A 26,229-nucleotide genomic window follows, 5' to 3' on the forward strand; every position below is an offset into this window, starting at 1 on the left:
ACCGGTCTCCATTTGGACCTCATTTAAATTATTGTAATGTTTTATGGTGTAATACATATCCAAGTTATGTTGACAAATTAAAGATCTTACAAAAGAAAGTGATCCGAGTTATATCATGGAGCAAATTTAATGCTCCCTCTGATCTTCTTTTTTATGGATATAAGCCTCTGAAACTTACTGAGTGTAACATTTTCCACAATGCCTGTGTAATGTATAATGTAGTGTTTAGACTCAATGACAGACTCTGTCATCTCATCCCCATTTGTGCTCCCACTGATGAACACACCACAAGGGGAAAACAACTTTTAAAGGGAAAGAAAAGGAAACTGAAATGTACAAGTTTCAGTGTAACCTGCAAAGGTCCAAAAATTTGGAATGAGATTGATAGTGCTATAAAAGAGTCTGGATCTCTCTCAATTTTCAAAAAGAGGCTAAAACAAAAAATGTTATTAAATGATGTCTCTTCTTATTAAATTATGTTTATGTACCAATACCTGATGTATTATTTTTACAAGAATATCTTTGTATCTAGGAAATCTGAGGAGGTCTCAGGGTTTTATTGTGTGTTGTTTCTTTTTTTTTTAGGTTATAAGGTTATTATATGTATGTATTATATGTGTAATTTATAGTTGTTTTGCTGTGTGACTGGGCCCTTATTCATAAGCTACAGTAGCTTCTGGGGAGTCCCATTTTACAAACCAATTGATTGATTGTTATCTGTATTTGTGTTTTTTTTAATTATTTGTAATAATAAACTCTGTGAACTCTGTGAACTCTTGAGTCCATGTGAAATGTGCTTTATAAATACTTTTGCCTTGCCTTGCCCTGCAGATGGTATTAAAGGTATTATTGTCGGCTTACAGGCACTAATGAGGTTGTGTGTACTGTCCCTTTAAGGATGTAGTCAAAACAAAGCGTGGCCGGCTGCGCGCATGCGCGGAAGTGCTGTCGTTCCGACGGCTACAATCAGTCGTCTATTATACAAGAAATGAAAGCTGCTGTTCACGCACTAATCTAGTTATAACACATAAATGTGTCTTTGTGTTATTACGGATATTTCATTTAGAAAAAAATTCCAGCTCTACTACATTAAACGAAGGCGAGCTTGCGAGCTAGCTTGGTAAAAGGAAGCAGCCATGCCGTCCTACTCTGAGATGAGAAAAACCAACCACTTCTACTACTTCATCAAATTCACCCTCAATATCTACTCTATGATCTTCTCGGTAAGTGTGTGTACCCCGGTTTAGGATGTGTGCATCCAATACAGGTCAGCTTGAACAGCAACAGTGTGCTAAATGGGATAGTGTTGAGCCAAGCAGGAGCGTCTCCACCAAACTTCCTTCAAATAATTTTCGTTTTTTCTCTACCTTCTTCTCCAGACACATTGAGAATATGCAATATATTTATCTATTCATATTGTGAATCTATATTGTTGGTTGTGCATTTCGGCGTATACATAAAATGAAAACCACGACTACCATTGGATGTGATTTCATTTTAAATCAGTACCTTGCCTTCACAAACAGCGGATCTCAACCCGATAGCTTCTCACCGTGAAATGGTGTTTATATGGGAGTTTATTTATAGCAATGCCCCTATGTTGGATTATACCCACGCCGAATCCACCATAAAACTATAATGATAAGCAAAGGAACATCGATCATAGCAGTATTTATTCGAATGAATCGATGAGCGATGAAACATTAAATTACACAGAATTTGATTGGAATTTGGTATGGGAATCTGTGACTACCAGCGAGCTAGGAAAGGGTTAATGTCAGTGTAGACGATAAATATCTTAAATACGGTGCATTTTTATTCAAATGAAACTGTAGATGGAGACGAGTGGGAAATCCACAAATTATTTAACGATGAACTCGTGATTGTGTCTGATTTTGAAACAATGCAAAGCGATCAGGGAGAAACACAGCACGGTGGTGCAGGGCGTTGGATGCGCTTAAAGGGATGATTTGAGTTTGCCGATTTAAAAAAAACAACAAACAAACAGCAAGCTGAGGAGCTCGTCTTATAATAATATAATAAATGGTGTAATAGGAACAATAATAAAACTATTATTTTTATTATTGGAAAAAAATGCTTTCTGTTAATTACAATTTAAATACAAAACAGCGCAAATAATGTTCAAAGCAAGGAATCATCTACCAAAAAATATCAGAGGAATGTTCACAGAGAGATGCTGAGATGGATAGTTATAATTATGTAATATATGTTATATATTTATTATGTATGTAGCATATATATATTTATAGGGATATTTATGTAGTTTATATAGTGTATATTTATATAGATTTATATAATATTTGTATTTTCTATTGATATAATATTTATGTAATTTATTATATTATATTAATTTATATTTTCTATATACTTATATGGATAATTATGTAGTAATAGGCATGTTTACGTAGTATTTATATAGACTATATGTATATGGATATTGTGTAGATATAATAATAGCAATAATGTAAATTCATAGAGTTATAAAGGGGTAGGAAGGAACTAGGATAAAGTGTATACTTCTTCCTACTCCTTTTTCGAACCTATGTGCATATGAAGATGTTACTGTTTATTTTTATTTTTATTTTTTATATACATGTTCGAAATAATATTAATTCATTAATTCAATTACAAACAGGGTAATTACCTGCCTAAATGAATTGTTCAGAAACTACAGTTCCTCAGTTTACAACTATTTCCCTGCAACAATTCATGAATGAATTAATTAATTATCCTTTAATATAATTTGGTTGGTAAGGTGGGTTGGTTGGGTAGTTTTAGAAACAGTCTGTCCAGACATGAAATGTGTTTATGATTATTAAAAACATATTTATTTGACGTTTCTGTGAAAATCTCAAGGGAAGCCCTCCCCCCCACCCTGATGTGGTGGTCTCTACTCTCTTCTACTGGCTGCTGTGATTTAGGGCACTGGCTCAGCTCTGAGGACAAAGGCACCTTTGGCTTCAAGCTAGACATTTAGACTTAATTAAAGATATCGTTGCCGTGGGAATTTGGAGTTTGGTTAATGCAGTTTAAGTGGGATTCTAATGAAAGAAATGAAGCTGCAGTGTCCCGTGGGCTTGATGGCACATTTCTGACTTTGCATCAACGCTTACTCATCCATGCTGTTGCTGTACGCAGGTTTGGGCCTTGTAGAGTGTCACTGTTCATTGGTCAAAGCTCAGCTTTTGTTTGGGGTGGTCTTTCAAGATCCTTTTTTGGTTTATTATCATCTTTATCACATCAAACCAAAACAAGAGGTGTTTGATAATCCCATGCAGAGGATTTGGGGGAGTAATTAAACTTGAACTAAATTCTCTCAATTTATAAGCAGAATGCCTGCGTTTGAGATTAAAAATAAATAAAGAGGGGAGTAATCTTTCGTTAGTAAAAATAGAAACAAGTCTGTCATAGTGTTTTGAACACATGACTTGGCTCAAATATTCTGTGCAAACCAACAGTTTGGTGACTTTGTGGGGGTTAGCAATAGTTCTAGTTTTTTTGCACAATGTCTCTACTCCACCTCCATGGTTTTTATTCTTATCATGCAAATTAGTGAAATTGATGGCTGCAGAGCCCTGTGCAGTACTCTGTTTCAGTCCCTTTCTCCCTCACACATACATAGTACATTGGTGCATTACTGTAATGATCCTAATAATGGCTGTTTCCTGTAAATGCCATGGCTGACTAATCTACTACAATTTTGTTCAGCGAGTGGCTGAAGGAGCACAGAGCAGCACATCACCTGAGGAAGAGGTAATTTAGAAATGGGAGATTGAAGGCTTCCTCTGCTCCTGCTGTACTGTACTTCAAGGTTTTTGACATTGGAGATGCTCAAAAGGGTTGATAGTGTGTTTGTATCCCGGAGTCAGTTTCATAAAACTAGATAAAATGCCACTTGATGGGTCCGTACAGTAAAATGTCAGGTTTATTTTTTTAAGTGGCGCTGTAGTTATTGCAACAAATTCACAACTGTGCAACGTCATAGGTTGTAAAAGTACTTAGTACAGTACTTACTATGTCAAAATCAAAAGTATAGACAGGCCATTTGTAATTTTAGGACGAATAACAGCACAATACCAAAAGTCACTGGAAGGTATAAAGGTCTGGATAGAAGTCAGAGATTCTGTAACCTCTGTAACGTCAACCGTATTGGAGAAGAGTTTCACATTTTGTCTGAATGTAATAATAAATAAATAAAAAATAAATAAATAAATAAATAATAAAAGTGGACCAACTGGTGCATCTCTAGTCTAATCACCTCCACCTGCATGGATTTACTGAGTCCTTCATTTTTAAATGTATCAAATATACTATTGTGTTTTGTTAAAACTAAAAAAGAAAAAGAAAAAAAAAATCAGTTTATTGCATATGAACATGTTAGAATTTGGGCCAAAGTTTTCAACATAAGTTTTCATTGATTTCTCATATTTCTGCATCATATACAGTAAATGTTCTCACAAGCCACAGGTTGGTGTTGATTAGGAAGCTCACAGGGGTGTCATAGTGAGGGTAAAACTGAAACCATGTACTGATGGACCAAAGAGATATGGTGCCCTTGGTTTACCTTAAACAGGTGCTTAAAATGATTTTTTTCTGATAACTGTTAAAATATAATAAAAATAAATAAAACCCCCAACACACAACAGAAACAGCTTCTCTGCCCCTTGCAGCTTTGCATAAAGTGGTTTAGTCCGCCTCATGTTGAGACTCACCTGCAGAGGCAAGAGATGCTGCAGCACCACGTTTCCCAACAAGACACCGAAATCTGGTTGTCTAAAAAGAAAAAGACAGGTTTCTTTAAATTTCCTAACTGAAAGCAGCTTCTTTCAAGGCTTTTTAAAATGTTCTTTTCAAAATAAAACTGAACAGAGCAACAACTTAGTTTAAGTCAACATTTTTACCTGTTAGATATAAGTTTTAAAACATCACCTGGTAAAGACAACTTTGGATTGATATTTAGCAGATTACATAATGATTAATTACAAACTACATTAATGCATTTTAAAGTGTAATATGTGTTATAATAAAGCTTTTAAATCAAGAGTAAAACAAGCTTATGAATGTAGGTGTACTTGGAGCTGGTGGTGATTATGATTACATACCATAATCAAAGTACAAAATAAGTACAATTTCAAGCCCAGTTCTTTATTTGTCTATAAACATCCTCTCACTCCCTGTAACTTCTGCTGTCAACATTCAGGTCATTTCAGGACACACGGGTACAAAGAGTCAAACAGTCAGGAAGGGATTTAGAAAGAAACATTGAATGTTTTATTTACAAGATCCCTTCAGATCACTTTGTCCTGGAATGACCTCCAAATAAACTGGATTGGAAGTAGTAAATAGTAAATGCTGTAAAATTAGGACACAGTCTTCTGTTTTACTGTTTTACACAGTCTACTGTCTTTTATGCTGATTCAAAATATCATTCAAGAACACGCCATGACTCGTGTTATTATCCTCTTGCTGTAATCGAGCAAATAGTGGCAAAAGAAACTGAAAGCAAGTGAATTATGCACTGGTGTCTTTTTTTGATGTGTTCCCTGTCCCAACACACCTGATTCAAATGAATCCATCACTTGTTTCACCCGCCATCAGGAACTGCAGAAGTTTTGAAATGACCCCCTAATTTGGGTGCATGTATTTCACAGGTCTAACGAGTGCCTTCTCTTTTCTGCTTTCTTTTCACACAGCTGATGGGTCTCTGTGTGCTTTGTGTGGGAGTGTATGCGGAAGTGGAAAGGCAGAAGAATCGAACCCTGGAGGGTTTGTTTCTGGCTCCTGCTGTGGTGCTCATCCTGCTGGGGCTGGTCATGTTCACCGTGTCCGTAGTGGGAATGGTTGGATCCTTGAGGGACAACAAGACCCTGCTCCACATGGTACGGATGCTGGAGGCAAATGCATGTCTGCAAAGTTTGTTACATGTGATATACAGGACTGTCTCAGATTAGAATATTGTGATAAAGTTCTTTATTCAATTCAATTCATATTTTATTTCGAGCAATACAACATAACATAAGTGACCTGCGTGCAACATAAAATTAAACAAATACCTTTATCAGGTTTATCAGGTGCAGGTTCAAAATACAATACTTTATTTTCTGTAATGCAATTAAAAAAAAAACAAAAATGTCATACATTCTGGATTCATTACAAATCAACTGAAATATTGCAAGCCTTTTATTATTTTAATATTGCTGATTATGGCTTACAGTTTAAGATTAAGATTCCCAGAATATTCAAATTTTTTGAGATAGGATATTTGAGTTTTCTTAAGCTGTAAGCCATGATCAGCAATATTAAAATAATAAAAGGCTTGCAATATTTCAGTTGATTTGTAATGAATCCAGAATGTATGACATTTTTGCATTACAGAAAATAAAGGACTTTATCACAATATTCTAATTTTCGGAGACAGTCCTGTACATTTACTTCATTTTTTTTCATATAGAAAGAAATATTTGTGCAGCAGTTTATAGATCTGATGAACAGTCAGATGCCCTTTTTTTCCCACCCTCACATGGACAGGACACAACTGCTGGTCTTGTGAATATAAGAAGCTCAAAAAGGAGAAGTGATGTGTAGTTGGGGTTGCTATGCAACAGTCAATACCTACATAAGCTGAAATGAAAAAGAAAATGAAATGTTAGCATTGAAAAAGTCAGTGATGTCTGTGTGCTTTGATTTTTCCTAAAAAAGTCATGAAAGTTAATGAGAAAAATATCAATTCATTGTTTCCCTGAAACAGTGGATTGTGGCTGTTTTTATATCAGAAAGGTCTTACATGTTTTTGTGAGGAATGACCTCAATCTACAATTAAATTGACTGCTTAGATTTGCATGAAAATCCCGCTCTGATACATATTCTCCAGCTGTAACCTGAAGCCCAGCCATCACTGCAGTGCAACGGTTATTACTGTATCTGGTTTTTGATTTATTAAGTCTTTAATTAACCAGTAATTTTTTAATTTCATACTTTTTAACAAAGGCCGAGCCCTGCAGTTGTTTAAGCTGTTTTTTGATGCTAATTCATTTTTAATTCACATTGGTACTGGTATTAGAATAACTTGCCATAACGCTTTACTTACTGCTTTCAGTCACAAAAGCCATTTATTTAACATTTTGTAACGAGTGGGAAAGAGAAAATGTGTCCATTTAGGAAGCGTCTTAGACAGTATTAATATGACTTCGGCCAATATTCAGCCCTACGTCTACACTTCTTCTACACTACACAGTACTTCTATATCTCTAACCTTTTCGTCATTCTCTGGATTACCGATCATTCAAGCTGCTTACGACAGCGGTGAGACTTGCTGGCCGATTGTTGCTCCACATCGGACTTCACATATCAAATATGTCTAGCTCTCTCACTCTCCCACTGCAGTCATTTATCTGGTAATAACCAGTCAACCTATCTTCAGGTTTCAGCCCCGTTGCCAGACCAACCAGAGCAGCAGGCCGGCAGCTCTTATGAGCTGCAGGACAGGCTGGCGGCTCAGCAGGGAACTCTTGTATTCCGCTGCTTCATCAACGACCGTCACTAATGTAAAATGATTTCAAATGTGTTACTGTTACTACTGATGCAATTTGCTCCTGTCAAGGCCTGTTGATGGAGCGGTTAAACAGTTTTATCTTGGAGGACTGCATCAGTGTCTCTGATCTGCAGAGAGACCTCGTCCTCTGTCCTCTGTCACAGGTCTTGTGTCTTTCCAGTTTCTGGCCACATCTTTTTCCAAATTTACAATATTCCTGAATAGTTGGTCGTCATCAAATCTGTTGATTTTTTTAATTTTTTAATTTATTAAGTACGTTTTCTTTCAGCAGTAGCATTTTTTTTGTCTGCATATATATTAATGCTTAATACCATTAATATATTTGTTTTTGCTAATTTTTTTTGTTTACATGGGTTATATGATTGTGGTATATGCAGTACTCGAGTTGTAAAAAAGAATCAGGGGGGATGGTGGATTTTCTCATATGGGGACAGATAATTTGTGCTGATTACAAATAATATAATATATTACAAATAATATGACTGACCAAAACACCTGCAGAAATACTGCAGGAATGACATAGCAGCAGTTAAATGCAGCCTTCTGTAAGCTTTAAATATCCACTGGGCTTACATCAAATACATCAAAACACAACAATAAAAAACAGTTTTCTGAACTTATCAATATGACTCTGTCCACAGGATAAGTAAAATGGATCACTGCAAAAACTCAAAATCTTAACAAGAATATTTGTCTTATTTGTAGTTAAAATGTCTCATTTTAGTAAAAAAAATCTTATTACACTTAAAACAAGACTCATCACTGGAAAAAACAACAATTTTCACCTGTTTCAAGTAGATTTTCACTTGAAATAAGTAGAAAAATCTGCCAGTGGAACAAGATTTTTTTGCTTATGAGAAGATAAATCTAGTCCCACTGGCAGATTTTCCTACTTATTTCAAGTGAAAATTTACTTGAAACAGGTGAAAATTGTCAAATAAGTTATTTTTCTGGTGATGACTCTAAATGTTGAAATAGCAGTAAAACCACATTCATTGATGAAATGACATAAGGGATGGAAAGGGGGGATGGCAGTTTTACAGGGGGGATGATTTTGACCGTTTTTATTTCCGGGGGGATGCCATCCCCCCTCATCCCCCCTCAACTCCAGTACTGGTTATATGATTGTGATATATGAACAACCAGACAGGTAGATGGGATTTGATTGAATGGCTCTAAATGTCTGACTTGGGCTGCAGTCTGACCATAGCCAAAGATATCCAGGCACATGCCACATCCAAGAGCAGAGCGGACTGATGAGAAATGGTTCAGAAAAACCCCCAATGAAACGGCTCCACCGCAGAAAGATGCTTCAATCAGAAACAACCATCCTCCATAGTAGGGATTTCCTCCTTGGAGAGATGTAGCTGAATGAGTCTTTCTCTCCACAGTTCCTGTGTGTTCTGTGCGTGTTGCTGCTTCTGCAGGCCGTAGCTCTCGTCCTGTCGCTCATCTTCGCAAATAAGGTAAATTTTGTCTTCCATCTTGTTACGTCTTTATATTTAGCCCAACAGTGGGAATATTAGGAGATTGTGACTCTTCTCTAACTGCAGTATCATTTATGTCTGTGTTCATAACCTCTGTCTTTTATCCAGACGTCTGCCTTGTTCCAGAGCAGTATACGAGAAGGAATAAAGCACTACTACGATGATCTTGACTTCAAAAACATCTTAGACTATGTACAGCAAAAGGTATAACCATTTTCATTATTGTTATTTTGATAGGTGTGGGATATTAAAAAAAAAAGTGGGTTGTGCCAGTTAGAGGTTTTTTTGTTCCTCTTTTTTGTGTCACGCTGCATGTTAAAAGAAACAAAAAACATCTCACTGCAAAAATGCAGTCACGCCTCCTCTGTATTGGTGCATAATTGATGCACGAGATACTGACGACATCCAGCAAGACAAGTAGAGCTTTTTGAGAACGACGTAATCTTCAGTCCTTGCAAGGACAAACATCTCTGAAATGTTTTGCTGATCTGAAATGAGCTCCAGCAGAGATGTAAAGGTTTCTTTAACAACAAATCAAATGAAGACAAAAGGTGAAAATGAAGGAAATGTTTATTCTGCTTCATCTGTGCTATGATGGTAAAACTGAAGCTGGTGTAGCAATGAAACAAACTTTCTACAGGTTTAATGTCTCTGCAAAAGAGCTGCAGAACACCAATAAAATAATGATGTGATATTTAAATCTTCTGCTTTTGTTAGTGCTTCATTTCCTTTTTATTAGATGACCTGCATTTTGTAATTGGTTGTCTATTATAATGAATCATAATGAAATGTACAACTATTCAGCTGAGTTCAAGACCAGAATTCTTTCTTGGGGTTGACTGAGGGACCGCTACTAATAGAGCTGCAGTGGCTTGAAAAAGTATGTGAACCTTTTGGGTTTTTGCACTATTTTGGCCTAAAATATGCTCTGATCTTCATCTAAGTCACAGTAACTGACAAATGCAATATGGTTAAGCTTCTAAAACGCACTTGTAACTCCAAGTTTTCTCAGCGAACCTTAAACGTTCCCAGTGCTGGAAGAGAGATCAAAAATGGATGTTTAAGGTGACTTTGCTTTGGCGAAAGGCTTTTTAATGAACGTTTAATCTTTTTGAGGTCAAAAAACAATTAGTTAATATCCTCCTCCATTTTTGATCTATTTTTTGTGTCAGTAAATCCTCCTTCTGCACCTGTGTCCATCCTTTCATTTAGGTTTTATCTGTTTTTTTTCTGTGGTGGCTGGTGTAACAGGACGCGGATCAGATCAGGGGATAATAGAGATGAGCAGGTCGTTCTTGGAAAAATCTCAACATGTAGGAAACTTCACAGGATTATTTTTCCAAAGGAAACGCCCGTAACGGTTAGAGGAGCAACAGTCTTGGTGTGAGCATCTCGTGCAGATGACAGTGACGTTTCTTTAAGGGATGGATCCACTCGGAGTTGGTCTGTCTGGGAGTTGGGGGGTTGTAGAGTGTGATGGCAGGTTGGGGAGTGAACTCTGCTCCGAGTGAACAGCAGAGGCTGCATCTCACTGCTTGTGCGTTTTTTTATTTTGTTAGTATATTTCATCTGATTCTGGGTTTTGACTTTTTATTTTTTTGTTCCCTTTTTGCAGTTTTCCTGTTGTGGGGGAGATGAGTATAAGGACTGGGGAGTCAACCAGTACCATTTCTGCAATGGCACGGGCCCTCTGGCCTGTGGGGTTCCTTACACCTGCTGTATTCGACACAAGGTGAGTGCTGGCAACACTACTACACACTCAGGCTGTAGGAACCTCCACCAGCAGATGGTTTTCATTCTCCTGGGGCGGTTCACGGCTGTATTCAGTTACTTTTGGTCTCAATCAAAAGAGAAAAGATCAGTTAGGGCCTTTGATTCTGATCTAGTTGCTTTTCACACTTACTTTATTGAATAAACAGACCTAGAAGCATCAGCTCCAAGTGCAATATACAACTGTTTACACATATTTACACAGCTTTTATTACCATCATTAGTCCCACATGTACCTAGAAAATAAGTTGGAAGTGGTGGCAAACCATGTTTTATTTTTTTCACAACTTCTTATTCATTTTTTTCCTTCTTAAATTAATTTGCGTGACCTTTAAACTGTCTAAATTCAAGGATTTGTGACATGGTTATGTAAGAGATCTATATGACGCAAAAATGATACACAACTCTTGCAGCTTGTTGCCATGAGAACACTTAACTCTTGCTAGACTTTCCCATAAAGTACAATAAAACAACATTTATGACCACAAGACTCTCTCCCTGCCCTGTACATGACCCTGTAAATGCGTCAGTGCAAGAAAATCCAGGTATATTTTTGGCCGGTAAGCCCATCACAAGGTCCATACATATTTACTCCCTTGTAAACTAAACACAGATTCTGACACCTTTATTGAACAATAACTATGACTTTTGCTTGCCTGATCTGACCAGGTATGATCCATATGTGCTTTGAGGTTTAGTAAACATTATTTCTCATTACCAGTCAATACAAAGTCTTGGGCATAAAGAAAGTTCCCTTTTTTCTACACGGCAGAAAGACAGAGGTGGTTTGTTTTCCACACCACAGTTTGTAATTTAGTTGGAGACAAACCACGAGATACCTCCTGGGAGGTTTTTGATCATTTTCCGTAGTAAAGGCCTGCTTCTAGTTAAAAGGACTTTGGAAATGAATACCTCGATCATTTTAACTGATGCACCTGGAATATAACTGCAGCTGGCAGCGTAAGCCTTTAAGCATTTAGCCACCTGTAAGATGGGCAGCAAAAAGCATTCTGTATAGATTTATGTTTGCACAGCATTTTAGAGAAGCCCCTTCAGTTAAATAATAAATAATTCCACCTTCACATAACGCATTTTAGAGAAGCCCCTTCAGTTAAATAATAAACAAATGCCTGTACCATGTGATCACATAAAGCTGCCATTGACCTTCACCGGCTGCCCATAGCCGACTGCTGGTCACACATGTAGATAGCCAGCTTAAATCCACAGAAAATCCACTTGGATAATAACGTCTTGTACTTTATCAAACCAAGAGTAACTCTTATTAATTAGAATTGCCTTAGTTATAACTGTTATAATAGACTGCACTGAAGAGGAGCATTTTGTGCTGCTATTAGAGGTGGACGGTGCTGTGGAGATATATCTATCTAATTGAAACATTGGCCCCTCGTGGCCCCGTTTAACCTCCATAACACATTCTCACTGAGACTCAGGTCTCAAAGCACTGATAATCTCTTGAGGCAGTGGAGCTTTGCTGGATAAATTAATGATGCACACGCACACACACACACACACACACACACACACACACACACACACACACACACACACACACACACACACACACACACACACACACACACACACACACACACACACACACAGACACACACACACACACACACACACACGCACACAAACTCACAAACTCACAAACTCACAGGGGCCGAAAAGATGTTTCAAAAGTGTGTCCTAGCTTTGAGCTGTTATCAGTCCTACCTGCCATAGATGCAGCCATTATTTCAAGTGTATGCCGTAGCTGGCAGGGACAGATAACAACACCTCCGTACGGGGATCATTACCTTCTGCAAGGTACCATCTCTTATTATCTGGGATCACCTTTTTCTGGTTCCTGACTTTTGACTTTTTGGCTCGTTTCACAGGTGGGAGAGGTCATCAACACCCTTTGTGGCTACAAAACTCTGAATGATCAGGTAATCACAACATGATCACAACATAAATGTTTCTCTTTTTGTCCCCAATCATGTTTCCTCCACTATTAGTTTAACTTATGCTGGGCTAATTCAATTTAATTCGATTTGATTTTATAAGCATTTTTTATTACAACACAAATGATCTCAACGCGCTTTCCAGAGACCCAGGGCATGACCCCCAAGCAATTATTAGAAGGAACAATGGCACATAAAGACTCCTCTATAGGAGGGAAGAAACCTTGAGCAGAACCTGGGTTAAATTTATTATTTTAATATTGCTGATTATGGCTTACAGTTTAAGATTAAGATTCCCAGAATATTCAAATTTTTGGAGATAGGATATTAGAGTTTTCTTAAGATGCAAGCCATGATCAGCAATATTAAAATAATAAAAGGCTTGCAATATTTCAGTTGATTTGTAATTTTTCATTTTTGTTTTTGTAATTGCATTACAGAAAATCACAATATTCTAATTTTCTGAGACAGTCCTGTACAAGAACAATGATGGTGATGAGATACTTCTAATTAATAACTGGGGGTTGATCTGAGGAAAGGAAAGAGAAGAGGAGAAGATAAGAAGGAGTGAGGGGCACCGCTCAGTGGATCATGTGTGTGTGTCCCTGCAGCGTCGGCCTGTAGAATCATATCTACGAAAAAAAGAGTTGAAAAGCTGAACACAGGTGGCAAACAACGAAATCACACCAGAAAACTAAATTACAGTCATTGTGACATTTAAAAAGAGAGACTAAGCATACATAATATGGAGCTGAGGGATGCAAGGCAATCATATTTTTCTGATATCATTGCCAAAAACAACAATAATACACGCATTCTGTTCTCTGCTGTTGACAAGCTAACAACCCCTCCTGAGTCTGTGGACCCCGAACTTCTATCCAACCGTGAATGCAATGATTTAACTGACAAAATTCAGAAAATCAGACAGTCATTGCTCCTATGCTAGATGCAGGATATGTTTCACACAATGTTGTCCAGTCACCCATAAGAACCTGGATGACATCATACATCACCTGAACTCCACCACTTGCTGCCTTGATACTCTGCCAACAGGTTTTTGAAAAGTGTTCCACATTGTTTGTCCTCGGATCTTCTAGATCAGGGGTCGGCAACCCGCGGCTCTAGAGCCGCATGCGGCTCTTTAGCGCCGCCCTAGTGGCTCCCTGGAGCTTTTTCAAATATGTTTGACTGTTTTTTTTCCTTTTTTTCTTCTTTTTTTTCTTCTTTTTTTTTCTTTTTTTCTTCTTTTTTTTCCTTTTTTTCTTCTCTTTTTCTTCTTTTTCTCTTTTTTTTCTCCTTTTTTTTCTTCTTTTTTTCTCAAAATTTTGACTTTTTTCTTGACATTCCCACTTTTTTCTCAAAATTTTGACTTTTTCCTTGACATTTTGACTTTTTTCTCAACATTTCAACTTTTTCTTGAGATTTTGACTTTTTTCGCAACATTTTGACTTTTTTTTTCGACATTTCGACTTTTTTCTCAACATTCCAATTTTTTTGGCGAAATTGTACTTCAACATTAATCTTGACATTTCGACTTTTTTCTCAACTTTTGGACTTTTTTCTCGACATTTCGACTTTTTTCTCGAGATTTCGACTTTTTTCTCGACACAAGTGCATAATGAAAAAAAAAAATCTTCCCCCAGTTATAACTAATATAGATACATGCAGCATGTGTTGCCTTCATTTTTTGCGGCTCCAGACATTTGTTTTTTGTGTTTTTGGTCCAATATGGCTCTTTCAACATTTTGGGTTGCCGACCCTGTTATAGATGTTGTAAATGCTTCTCTGCTTTCAGGTATCTTTCCTCAGTGCCTAAAAACAGACGTCCTTAAGCCACTAAAAGAATAGTCATGAACAGCTATAGGCCCGTATTAAACTTCTCCTTTCTTAGTAAAATCATAGAGAAAGCAGTTTTTCAACAGCTGTATAACTTCCTGCCACTACATGACTGTTTTGATGTCTTCCAGTCACTTAATTAATAATAAATCATCCAAATGGTATTTAAATTGTTTTCTTTACCACTGCTCATTTTGTGACTTAATTAAAATGATAAAGAAAAGGACATTACTTCTTTGTTTTTGTGTCCGCCCCACAAAAAGCGTAACATCATTTAAATTGAGTCGGCAATCCCAAGTGTCGCAGGAGAGTGACGTTAGTGATCGCCCTTCTCTGTCCCCAGACTGTTCCAATACGTGAATCGTGCAGGTCCGGTAAAGTTGGACAGATATTGGCAGATTCTCAGCTCTATGCTCAATAACTCCTAAATAAAGAGACGTAAAAGTATGAATGTTGCCTTTGAACAACCACCAAATCATAGACAACAAGCTACAAGCCAATTGTCATCAAAAACGAGACTCTAAACTGCACAAAAGAGCCATTTGCAACACGGCTCCGTATAGTGCAGGAGAAAGATCTTTCAAAACTCCTCCCCAGTAAAGCCATGAGTGATTTCACAACAGGTTCTTTTTACAGTCTATGATTGCATGTTGGCCAGGGTTTAGGGATAAAATATGTAAAATAACAGGTTTATTAACATAGTCTTGTTTCAGTTTGAAAATGAAAACTCCCTAAACTCTTTGCATCTGTTTTGAAGCACCTGTTGGAAAGACTAAGGAGCCGAGTTGGTACAAAAAAAGGATGTAGGAAGTAGGTACAAAAAAAGGAGGTACTTACCAGCAGGCCAGCTGACAGTCTTGCCTGGGCCCCGGACAAAATAATCTAAGATGGGCCCCCCTGCGCCCGGATCTCTCCTTCTCCTCTTCCTCTCCTCTCCCTCTGCTCTTCAGGTTTTTATACAAGCTAATGGACGTTAACATTAGAGCTAGCCAGTTAGGTTAAGTTACAAGGTTGGTAAACGTTGGCTGCGCTGTTTGTTACCTTGCTCTACGCTGACTTTATTAATTCCAGCTTCACCGTCACCACCCTTTTTAAAATATTTGTGTAGAGAATCCTCTATTTTTCTTCTTCCCTTCTTCTCTTTTCTCTTCTTTTCTGAGCACCAGACTTGTGCTGACCGGACATTTTGACCATTATAATGGTTGAATTAAATGATAACATCAAATTTTGATCAGCGGCCAAACCATTTTTGTGTTGGGGGTTCTTGACCACAAGGCCAATTAGGAAGAAAACAAATAACAAGCTTTTATGTAACTCAAATACTACATATTTTTTACACAAATTATATATATATATATATGTGAGAAAGTGAACATGCACATTTCTCCCCCCCTCATGAGCTCAGGGACCAAGGTTTATTGTAATGTTTATTTAGTTGCAGTCAATGTGGTGTGGTATTAACTAGTCACAATTCATTTTGTTTTTGTTTAATAAAACTGGTCAGCATTTGCTCACCTGCATGCTACGCAGCTGTCAGGCAGCTGGGTCCCATTGCGGAGGCGCGCACCGCAGTGGGACCACGCCTTTATTCATGCTGAGTGCAGACAGGTGTGAATGTGTCAGACAGGTGAGGGGTGATTGGATTTGTAAATGTACCAATTTATTGTCATTTTTCAGTTTGGGATTTATGTGGGATTATGTTTAAGTGTTATGATTATTGTTAAATGATTAAGGTTTTGTGGTCTTGTCTTTTTGTTACCTTGTGATTTGAAATTGTTATGTTTATGGATGGGAGTAAACCCCTGCAGATGGTAGCTGCCCAATTGGACCAATTTGGTTTGGGTTATTTAAGAGGGTGCCTCACCTGACAGTCTTGGATGTTCTTTTCTTTTGCTAGAGGGAGGCAGTTTCTGAGTATGTGTCTCTGTTTTTTATGCCTGAGGAAAAACTAAAGAAAATAAACCTTTTTTGATAAAAACTGGAACTTCTCTTGCCGACACCCTTCTTTATCCACCCACCTCAAACCCCAAGGCCCAAATATCAACTGGGCACAGGACTGGTATCTCACATTTGGTGGCAGTGGTGGGATTCTAGACGCCGCTGGGGAAACGAGGTGGAAAACGAGGTCGGGGTGCAAAGCAGAGTTGGACTCGGGTGTCAATGGATGACCGAGACAAGGAGGAAGGGGCCTGTCGGCGGCTTATCCGGTATGAGGATGAAGAGGAGGCAGTGAGTCTGGAGGATGGGCTGCCTGGAGCGGAGGGAGGAATATCAGACATTGCTGGTCTATATGCCTTGTTGCAGCAGACACTGAAGTCTCAGGAGAGGGAGTTCTTTAAGCAGGAGCAGCGCTGGAGGAGCGTGCAGGTTCAGCTTAACCAGCTCCGTGAGGACTTCGAGGGGGGTCAGCATCCTGCCAGACCTCCGCCGCAGCAACCCGTCCAGCATCCAGTGGAGCAGCAGCAGCAGCAGCAGCAGCAGCAGCAGCAGCCTGGTCATCATGCCGTTGGGCCGCAGCAGCAGCAGCAGCAGCAGCAGCAGCAGCCGCCTGGTCATCATGCCGTTGGACCGCCGCCGCCGCAGCAGCAGCAGCAGCAGCCTGGTCATCATGCCGTTGGACCGCCGCAGCAGCAACCTGCCGTATTGTCACCATTGCAGTTGTATGCATCACCACGGCCAACATCGTCAGCCAGTCAAAGCTCGTCGGGGGCTGGAGCTTCCCCGGTTTCATGGTCACGGGCTGCCATCCCCAGGTTGGAAGGGAGTGAGGATATTGAACAGTATTTGGTCACTTTTGAAAGACTGGCTACCGCCTATCGATGGCCCAGAGATGATTGGGCTGTGTATCTGGTGCCCTATCTCAGTGGCAAGGCGCGTGGCGCTTATGTGGCGATGGACATTAATGATAGCACAGATTACACCAAAGTTAAAGAGGCAATCCTGCAGAAATACGAAATTAATGAGGAAGTTTATCGGAGAAGATTCCGAGAACCAGATATCCAGCCTGGTGAAACCGCGAGAGAACTCTATCAGCGCCTGAAGGATCTGTTCCGTAAATGGGTTAGACCGGAGGAGAAGACGGGGGAGAAGGTAGCTGAAGTCCTCATTTTGGAACAGTTTATCCGCACCCTGTTGCCTGAGGTCCGAGTGTGGGTTAAGGAGCACAATCCGCTGTCGGGCCAACAAGCCGCAGAGCTGGTGGAGAACTTTGTTGCTGCTCGCCGTGGACCAAAGACATTCCGGTGTGATCCCGGACACCGAACCCCGGCGAGGGGTAAGTCAGACGGGTCTGGTGGAGCGAGTGGTCCCAGGTCCAGTGACTACAATAGAGTAGAGGAGAGAGGCTCTCAGATGTCCCATAGACAGTCTACCTCTTCTAAGGGAAGAACTGTGTGTTACCAGTGTGGCCAGGAGGGACATATCAAGCCAAACTGTCCAGCCAGGCAGCCTAGAAAGGATGGTAATTGTTGTCTCCCTGGGTTAGAGGGGCAGATTGTGATGAGGCTCCAGACTGTAATAGTGGCAATAGGGGGGAAGAGGGTCAGTGCTCTTATTGACACGGGGAGTTCCCAGACCTTGGTACAGCCCCACCTAGTGGACAGAAAAGAGTATCTCCCTGACAAAAAGCTGACGGTGGTTTGTGTAAATGGTGACGAGCATGTGTATCCGGCTGCTCGGATTTACATCGAGGTGCGGGGACAGATTTATTGTCTCACTGTAGGAGTGGTGAGAGGTCTCAGTTATGCAGTGGTTCTGGGGCAGGACCTTTTAATCCTACCCGAGTTGGTTCAGGCCCAGAAACCAGTTAATACGGTCATAACCAGATCACAGACAAAAGTTCAGTCAACTGACCCCAGATTTCTTTTGAAAGAGTTGGCTTTTTCTGATAGTGAGATAGCAACGTCTCCTGACAAGAACAAAAAGAGTCGTAGGCAGAAGCGCAGAGAGAAGCTCGTTGGGACTCTGCAGAAATTAAAACTGAGAGAGAGCACTCAGGCGGGCGGTGGAGATTGTGAGAGTGGAATGGAGGGTTTTAAGCAGGCGCAGGTTGAGGATTCTACATTAAAAGAAGCACGTAGCAATGTCAGTAGTGTGGATGGTGTGTCTACTGGGGTTCAGCCTAATTTGGTGGGTGAAACCTTTCTGTTGAGAGAGGGGCTGCTGTACCACCAGCCAGAGGGGAATTTGGCAGAACAGTTGGTTGTTCCCGGTCCACTACGAAGACGTGTACTCTCTATTAGCCATAGCATCCCCTGGGCTGGGCATCTCAGTACAGCTAAAATGTTTGAGAAAATGGCTGCCAGGTTTTATTGGCCAGGAATGTATAGAGATGTTCAAGAGTACTGCAGGTCCTGTAGCATCTGCCAGCTCACTAGCAAACATAAGGCTAGTCCATTTCCCCTTCAGCCTCTCCCAATCATAGACATTCCCTTTAGGCGGATAGGTATGGATGTAGTTGGGCCACTGGAAAGAACACAGAGAGGGCACCGTTACATCCTAGTTGTCTGTGATTATGCTACCCGATATCCAGAGGCTTTCCCTCTCCGTAAAGTGACAGCTTCCACTATCTCACATGCCATCCTTCAGCTTTTCTCTAGAGTAGGAATTCCTGAAGAAATTGTAACTGATCAGGGAACAGCATTCCTGTCAAAGAAGTTGAAGCAGGTTTATAGCTTATTAGGAATTAAGGGAATCAGGACCACTCCCTATCACCCCCAAACTGACGGCTTGGTTGAACGTTACAACCAAACCCTGAAGGGTATGTTACGCAAGTATGTCTCCGCCAATGGGAAGGACTGGGATCGTTGGTTGCCTTACTTGATGTTTGCATATCGAGAAGTACCGCAAGCATCCACTGGGTTCTCTCCATTTGAACTTTTATATGGCAGAGCAGTGAGGGGGCCCTTGGATCTACTGAAAGAGGCTTGGGAGGGTCCGAAAGCCCAGACAACCCACAGCATCCTGTCCCATGTCCTAGAAATGCGGGAGAAGATGGAGCAGATGTCAGAGTTGGTGCAAAGCAACATGGAGCAAGCGCAACACCGGCAGAAAGTATGGTATGACAAGTCTGCCCGGGAGCGCATACTCCAGCCTGGGCAAAAGGTCCTTCTGCTCCTACCCACTTCTGAGAATAAACTGCTCGCTCAGTGGCAGGGGCCTTTTACTGTCACTCGCAGGGTGGGGTGCGCCACCTATGAGATTGACATGCCTGGTCGGAGGAAGAGGCATCAGGTGTTTCATGTCAATCTGTTAAAGGAGTGGCAGGAGCCAGGTCCCCAGCACAGCACTCAGTTATTGGTCCAAGCTGTGGGAGAAGAGGAGGACCATCCGGAGCAGTTCTTTCCCTCAGCCCAGCCACCGGCAGCTCTTGACCTAGAGCACTTGGCTCCACAGCAGCAGGGGGAGCTGCAGGCTGTTCTTCCTGAGGGCTTGTTCCAAGAAAAGCCAGGTTTTACTACCTTGGTGGAACATCATATTTCCCTAAAAGATACAACACCGGTCCGGCAGAGGATGTACCGGATTCCAGAACGTCTTCTGCCTCTGCTTAAGGATGAGGTAGAGGAGATGTTGTCCCTAGGTGTCATTGAACGCTCCCACAGTGAGTGGAGCAGTCCAGTCGTCCTTGTGCCCAAAAAAGACGGCAGTGTCCGTTTTTGTATAGACTTCCGCAAAGTGAACGCCCAGTCACACTTTGACGCTTATCCTATGCCCAGGCTGGATGAGTTACTTGAGCGTCTGGGGAAGGCCTGTTATATCAGCACCCTGGATTTGTGTAAGGGGTACTGGCAGGTGCCCCTTGCTGAGCAGGACCGAACCTATACGGCCTTCAGAACACCTCAGGGACTTTTCCAGTTTGTGGTTATGCCGTTTGGCCTGCAGGGGGCCCCTGCAAGCTTTCAAAGGCTTATGGACTGTGTTCTGGAGGGCACCGAGACCTATGCTGCAGCTTATTTGGATGACATTGTGATCTATAGTACTACCTGGAGTGATCACTTGTGTCATCTGGCTGATGTTTTGCTGCGGATTAAGAGGGCTGGGCTTACTGTACATCCTCGCAAGTGTGACTTGGCCAAGTCAGAGGTCCGGTACTTGGGCCATGTGCTGGGTAGAGGGGTGATAAGGCCTCAACAAGACAAAGTTCAAGCTATCAGGAACTGTCCCCAGCCACAGACGAAGAAGGATGTACGTTCATTCCTGGGTCTGGTGGGCTGGTACCGGAGGTTTGTACCAGATTTTGCCACCCGTGCAGCCCCTCTTTCTGATCTTGTCCGAGGAACTGGATCTAACCGGGTGCAGTGGGGGTTTGAGCAGGAACAGGCCTTCAATGACCTAAAGGGGGCCCTGTGTCGAGATCCAGTGCTGCAGAGCCCTGACTTTGATAGGACTTTCACAGTTCAGACGGATGCTTCGGGTGTAGGACTGGGTGCGGTGCTGCTCCAGGGGGAAGGGATCGAACAGAAGCCGGTGGCTTATATTAGCCGCAAGCTATTCCCCCGGGAGACCAAATATGCCGCCGTGGAACTTGAATGCCTTGCGTTGAAATGGGCTCTGGACACTTTTAGGTATTACCTGCTAGGCAGAGACTTTTTGTTGGAGACTGATCACCGAGCTCTTCAGTGGCTTGGCCGGATGAAGGACTCTAATGCCAGAATAACCAGGTGGTTTCTGGCACTGCAGCCCTACCGCTTCAAGGTCCAGTATCGGGCGGGCAAGCAAAATGTGGTGGCAGACTTTTTGTCTCGCCACCCTGTTGGCGAGACTTTAGAGGGGGAGGGAAGTGTGAGAAAGTGAACATGCACATTTCTCCCCCCCTCATGAGCTCAGGGACCAAGGTTTATTGTAATGTTTATTTAGTTGCAGTCAATGTGGTGTGGTATTAACTAGTCACAATTCATTTTGTTTTTGTTTAATAAAACTGGTCAGCATTTGCTCACCTGCATGCTACGCAGCTGTCAGGCAGCTGGGTCCCATTGCGGAGGCGCGCACCGCAGTGGGACCACGCCTTTATTCATGCTGAGTGCAGACAGGTGTGAATGTGTCAGACAGGTGAGGGGTGATTGGATTTGTAAATGTACCAATTTATTGTCATTTTTCAGTTTGGGATTTATGTGGGATTATGTTTAAGTGTTATGATTATTGTTAAATGATTAAGGTTTTGTGGTCTTGTCTTTTTGTTACCTTGTGATTTGAAATTGTTATGTTTATGGATGGGAGTAAACCCCTGCAGATGGTAGCTGCCCAATTGGACCAATTTGGTTTGGGTTATTTAAGAGGGTGCCTCACCTGACAGTCTTGGATGTTCTTTTCTTTTGCTAGAGGGAGGCAGTTTCTGAGTATGTGTCTCTGTTTTTTATGCCTGAGGAAAAACTAAAGAAAATAAACCTTTTTTGATAAAAACTGGAACTTCTCTTGCCGACACCCTTCTTTATCCACCCACCTCAAACCCCAAGGCCCAAATATCAACTGGGCACAGGACTGGTATCTCACAATATATATATATATATATTTATTTATTTATTTATTTATTTATTTATTTATTTATTTATTTATTTATTTTTTCAGTTCTGGGCCCCCCTCTACCCTGGGCCCGGGACAACAGACCCGTTTGTCCCCCCCTATCGGCGGGCGTGCTTACCAGTACTATCACTTAGGGAAAACCTCTAAAACAGAGTAGAGCCGAGCCGAGTAGGTACGATGGGAAAAACCCCATTTGTGTGTGTTTTTTTTTTTGTTTGTTTTTTTTTGTTACAGGTTTTAACAGGTCCTTTCACTCTTCTGAAAATGAAATTGTAAATTGAAACTGGCCTAAAGTGCCCCGTTTGAACGTCCAAATAAAACATAATAGACTAGGTAATAGGGAAGACGTGGTAAAATTGGTGAAGCTTTCATGCAAGCACAACGTAATGACCATGTGATTTATGAACCATCTTGTCCTCTGATCTAATATGCTGCAGTATAGTATATCTTCCTGCAGCCACTTCATGCATGGACCTTACACCTTCCCAGCCAAGTCTGTATCTGACAAATCGATGGCTTATGGGAGTTTTCCCCTGGTGGATATTGACTGGCCGTTGCTTAAGTGGCTGCATCTATAAATAAGGCTTGTTTGATTTAAATAAGTAAATCCAACTTTAGCACGAGTGTATTTCACATTAAAGAGCCTCAGAATAGTAGTTTATTTTGAGAATGGAATTATGATCACACAGCTTATGATAATTAACAGATGTTAAGTTCTTAAAGAATATAGTGTAGCAAAAATATCCCACAGCTTTTAGATTTTTCCTCTGACTGCAAATAAGCAGGTCAAATCTGAAGTAAGAACAAACTCTTTGTACAGCTTCTTTGGGTTTGTAGAACTTCACTGGTTGAATTTTCTTTTCTTGTGAAAATGAAGTGACTTTGACTTTGAGTTAAAAGTAAAACTTTCTTCTTATTTCTTCCTCTCTTCTGCCCATCAGCGTGAAGACCTGCAAGAGAAGATCCACGTGCGAGGCTGCATCCATGCAGTCAACCTCTGGATGAATGACAACATTGGAATAACCATCGCACTCTGCTGCGCCATCGGCCTGCCGCAGGTAATTGAAAACTCAAGCAAAGTCCCACCAGAGCTAAAGTGTTTGAATTGAACTTTTTGAACTAAATGCACATCTTCTACTGAGACTGCAGCCCGTCCACCATCACCACCTCCTGTGAAAGTTGTTAAAGTATTTAGCACTTTAAGATTGTTTCGACACAGATGAATCTCAAAGTTTCCAGCAACTTCCTTTAGGGATTTTGCCAGTTTTATCTTGTTGATTTATTTCGGTAAACCTGAATTTATCTCTTGCACATGCCGCTGCAAACAAATCTCCCTTTGCATAAATGTAGGTGTCTGTGGCAGCTGGTTCAGATAACAATAAATATCTTCGGCTCATCCAGCACAACTTCTGCAGAATACATTGTATCGTACTGTACATAAATTAAAAAAAAAAATACATTTGAAGATGCTCTTAACTTTAACACATTTAATTAGAGGGCTGCTGTGAGACATTTAAACTATTATTGATGCATCTTGAGTCAGTTTTTTTTTTTTTTTTTTTTAATACAGGATTTCTTTTTTTCACACTGTGTATATATGATGAAGATTCACTTGCAACTTTTGAAACAAAGTATTTTAACCTAAAATGATGAGTAAATTATTTACTTACAATATCTTTTATGAACTAAACAAATGAAAGAGGTACGGCGAATACCGAAGAATCGTGTGGTGTATACTAAAATGGCAAAAGAAATATCTTTATATGCATGTTTTAGCTGCCATACCTGCTGTTGTCATTGGACTGTTGCAATTCCTGTTTCAGGAAAATATTCTTGACTTGGGGCGATTATATGATGAAAAATACCTGTTGAGTAATTGATCATGTTTGACTCTAGGGCTGGGGATCGATTCAAATGTCAAGAATCGTTTCGATTCCGATTCTTAAGATTCAGAATCGATTATCAAGATTTGATTCGATCCGATTCGATTCCGATATTGATTTGGGTTAGTGTTATTAAATAACTGTTTTTTGAGCTGTTGCATGAATTATATGACTGTAGTTCTGCAACATATTTATACTAGTATTATATTAAGATTCAACAGCAAGTATTGCAGCTAATGATGCTGTAAGGACCAATCAGCTCCCAGAATGCTGATAGAACTGCTTTCAGAAACATCATGTGGGTCAGAATTACCAAACAGATCCAGGGCAGCAAACAGAGACGGATGAAATCGGTTTTATTTTTTCCTACATTCCGTTTTTATTTGTGCCATTTTTGGTCTACTTGTGTTTTTCATTTTTGAGAATTTGGTTTTTAGCATTTTTTGCAAATGTAACCCCAAGACAGTATATAAAGTAATGAAATATAGACAATTTATGCAATTATAACTGAAAACGTTCATGTTTTCATACCTTTACAGTAAACATATTTAAAGGCAAAAACATGGCACCAGTTATTCTTGTGTCCAACAAAACAATACTTTTTTGGGGATAAACAAAAAAATAACCAAAAGTTGTAATGTAATGATGAAAAAAAATACATTAAAAAAAAACATAAAACATAAAAAAAAATAAATAAATAAATAAATCGATCTTTAGACATATAAATCGATTTTTAGGAATTCATGAGAATCGATTTAGAATTGGGAAATCGATTTTTTCAACACAGGCCTATTTGGCTCATCCTTCATTAGTCAATAAAAAAAATCTACAACAAGTGAACAAGTGCAATGACAGGATGTTGTGTCTGCCTGCAGCTGCTGGGCATCATGCTCAGCTGCATCTTCTGGAACCTGCTGGTGGACATGAGCGAGTCCGTCGACATGGTGGACTTCAAGCTGAAGAAGTCCGACTTTGAGTACAGCGAGCTGGACCTGGCCGGCGCCGGCTGGTGCATGTGCCTGCCCCGGGACGGTGGCTACCTGCCTGTGCCCGTCGCCGAGCCCGAACTGGATCCCATTGACGTTCACCTGCAGAAGCTGAAGAAGCAGCCGCCCCGCACTCACGCTCAGCTGCGGGAGTTGCAGCAGTCCAGATCCGCCAGCGGGCTGGACGAGGTCGACGTCGGTCGGAAGCTGAAAAGGGACCACTAAAGGGTTTGTTTTTTGCCTGGTTTTGCCTTTTTTTTAGTTTTTTTTTTTTTTGCCTTTTTTCCTGTCTTTGTAACTTTGTTTGGTATGTTGTGTTGCACTACATCACGGTGGAACAGTGGTCATTGTATCGGGAAGGATTTGGTGACCAAAAGGGATCACATATACTTTGGCACTTTGAATTTGTTTACAACTAAATTAAAACAGAAAAATGTGACATTGGCTTTTCTTTAGGAAAAAAAAACTCTTTGTCTTGTTTGTGTTTTTATTTTTTTAGCCTTGATTGAGCCATGTCTCATATGCTAAAGCTTACCTCAGGCTATTTTAAACATAGCCCAGTAAACAGAGGACGGTACTCTTTGGTCGTATAGATAACGGTGGTTTGAAAAGATGTTTTTTCATTGTTTGGAAATTAGAACTAGCCAAGTACGTCTTGCGTGTAGCATCTGTAACAGATGTATACAAGTTGTCATATCTGTTTTTTTATGATTTTGTGTAATCACTATACATTGTAAGAGTGATAGTTGTTGAATCATTTGGGATGCATGTTTTGTACTCTATATGAAGTAAATTTAAAGAGGGAAAAAAAAACTGTTGACTTGTTAGGCTGTCATCAAGAAGCTATTCCATTTCAATAATCTTTTTATTCATTCCATCTTTTCAAAAAAAAATAACTACAGACTATAAACCGTGTAAAAGACAACTGACAGTTTTGTATGAGTTCTGCTTTGTTTTGAGCGAACTCCTGCCTTGTGTCAGCACAGCTGTTCTTGTCAATAAAACTGAATTTGTCTACTTTTACTGCTGATTTTTGTCTACTGTTTACTTTTCTTGCATGGTTGGGCTTCTTTTTATTTGTCAAAATTGAAAGGGTTTTCTTGAAATGCACTGATTCGATTTAAACGAATGACTTTATTATTCAGTAGATCAAAATTAAAGTGAGACACTTCTTCACAACGACATGTCAGGGATCGCGTTATCTTTTGT

At 40.2% G+C, this 26,229-nt stretch overlaps 1 protein-coding gene across 1 annotated transcript; it reads left to right on the plus strand.

Moving 5' to 3' along the window:
• The first annotated feature begins 944 nt into the window (after positions 1 to 944).
• On the plus strand, positions 945 to 26,041 carry zgc:110329 (uncharacterized protein LOC550500 homolog). Its single transcript, XM_061729843.1, has 8 exons — positions 945 to 1,223; positions 5,715 to 5,900; positions 8,965 to 9,039; positions 9,169 to 9,264; positions 10,676 to 10,792; positions 12,732 to 12,782; positions 23,093 to 23,209; positions 24,910 to 26,041. Exons 1-8 carry the CDS (start codon positions 1,137 to 1,139, stop codon positions 25,243 to 25,245), a joined length of 1,065 nt encoding a protein of 354 aa, XP_061585827.1. The 5' UTR covers positions 945 to 1,136; the 3' UTR covers positions 25,246 to 26,041.
• Positions 26,042 to 26,229: the final 188 nt, after the last annotated feature.

Source organism: Cololabis saira, chromosome 9 (assembly GCF_033807715.1).
Source record: "Cololabis saira isolate AMF1-May2022 chromosome 9, fColSai1.1, whole genome shotgun sequence".
NCBI lineage: Eukaryota > Metazoa > Chordata > Actinopteri > Beloniformes > Belonidae > Cololabis > Cololabis saira.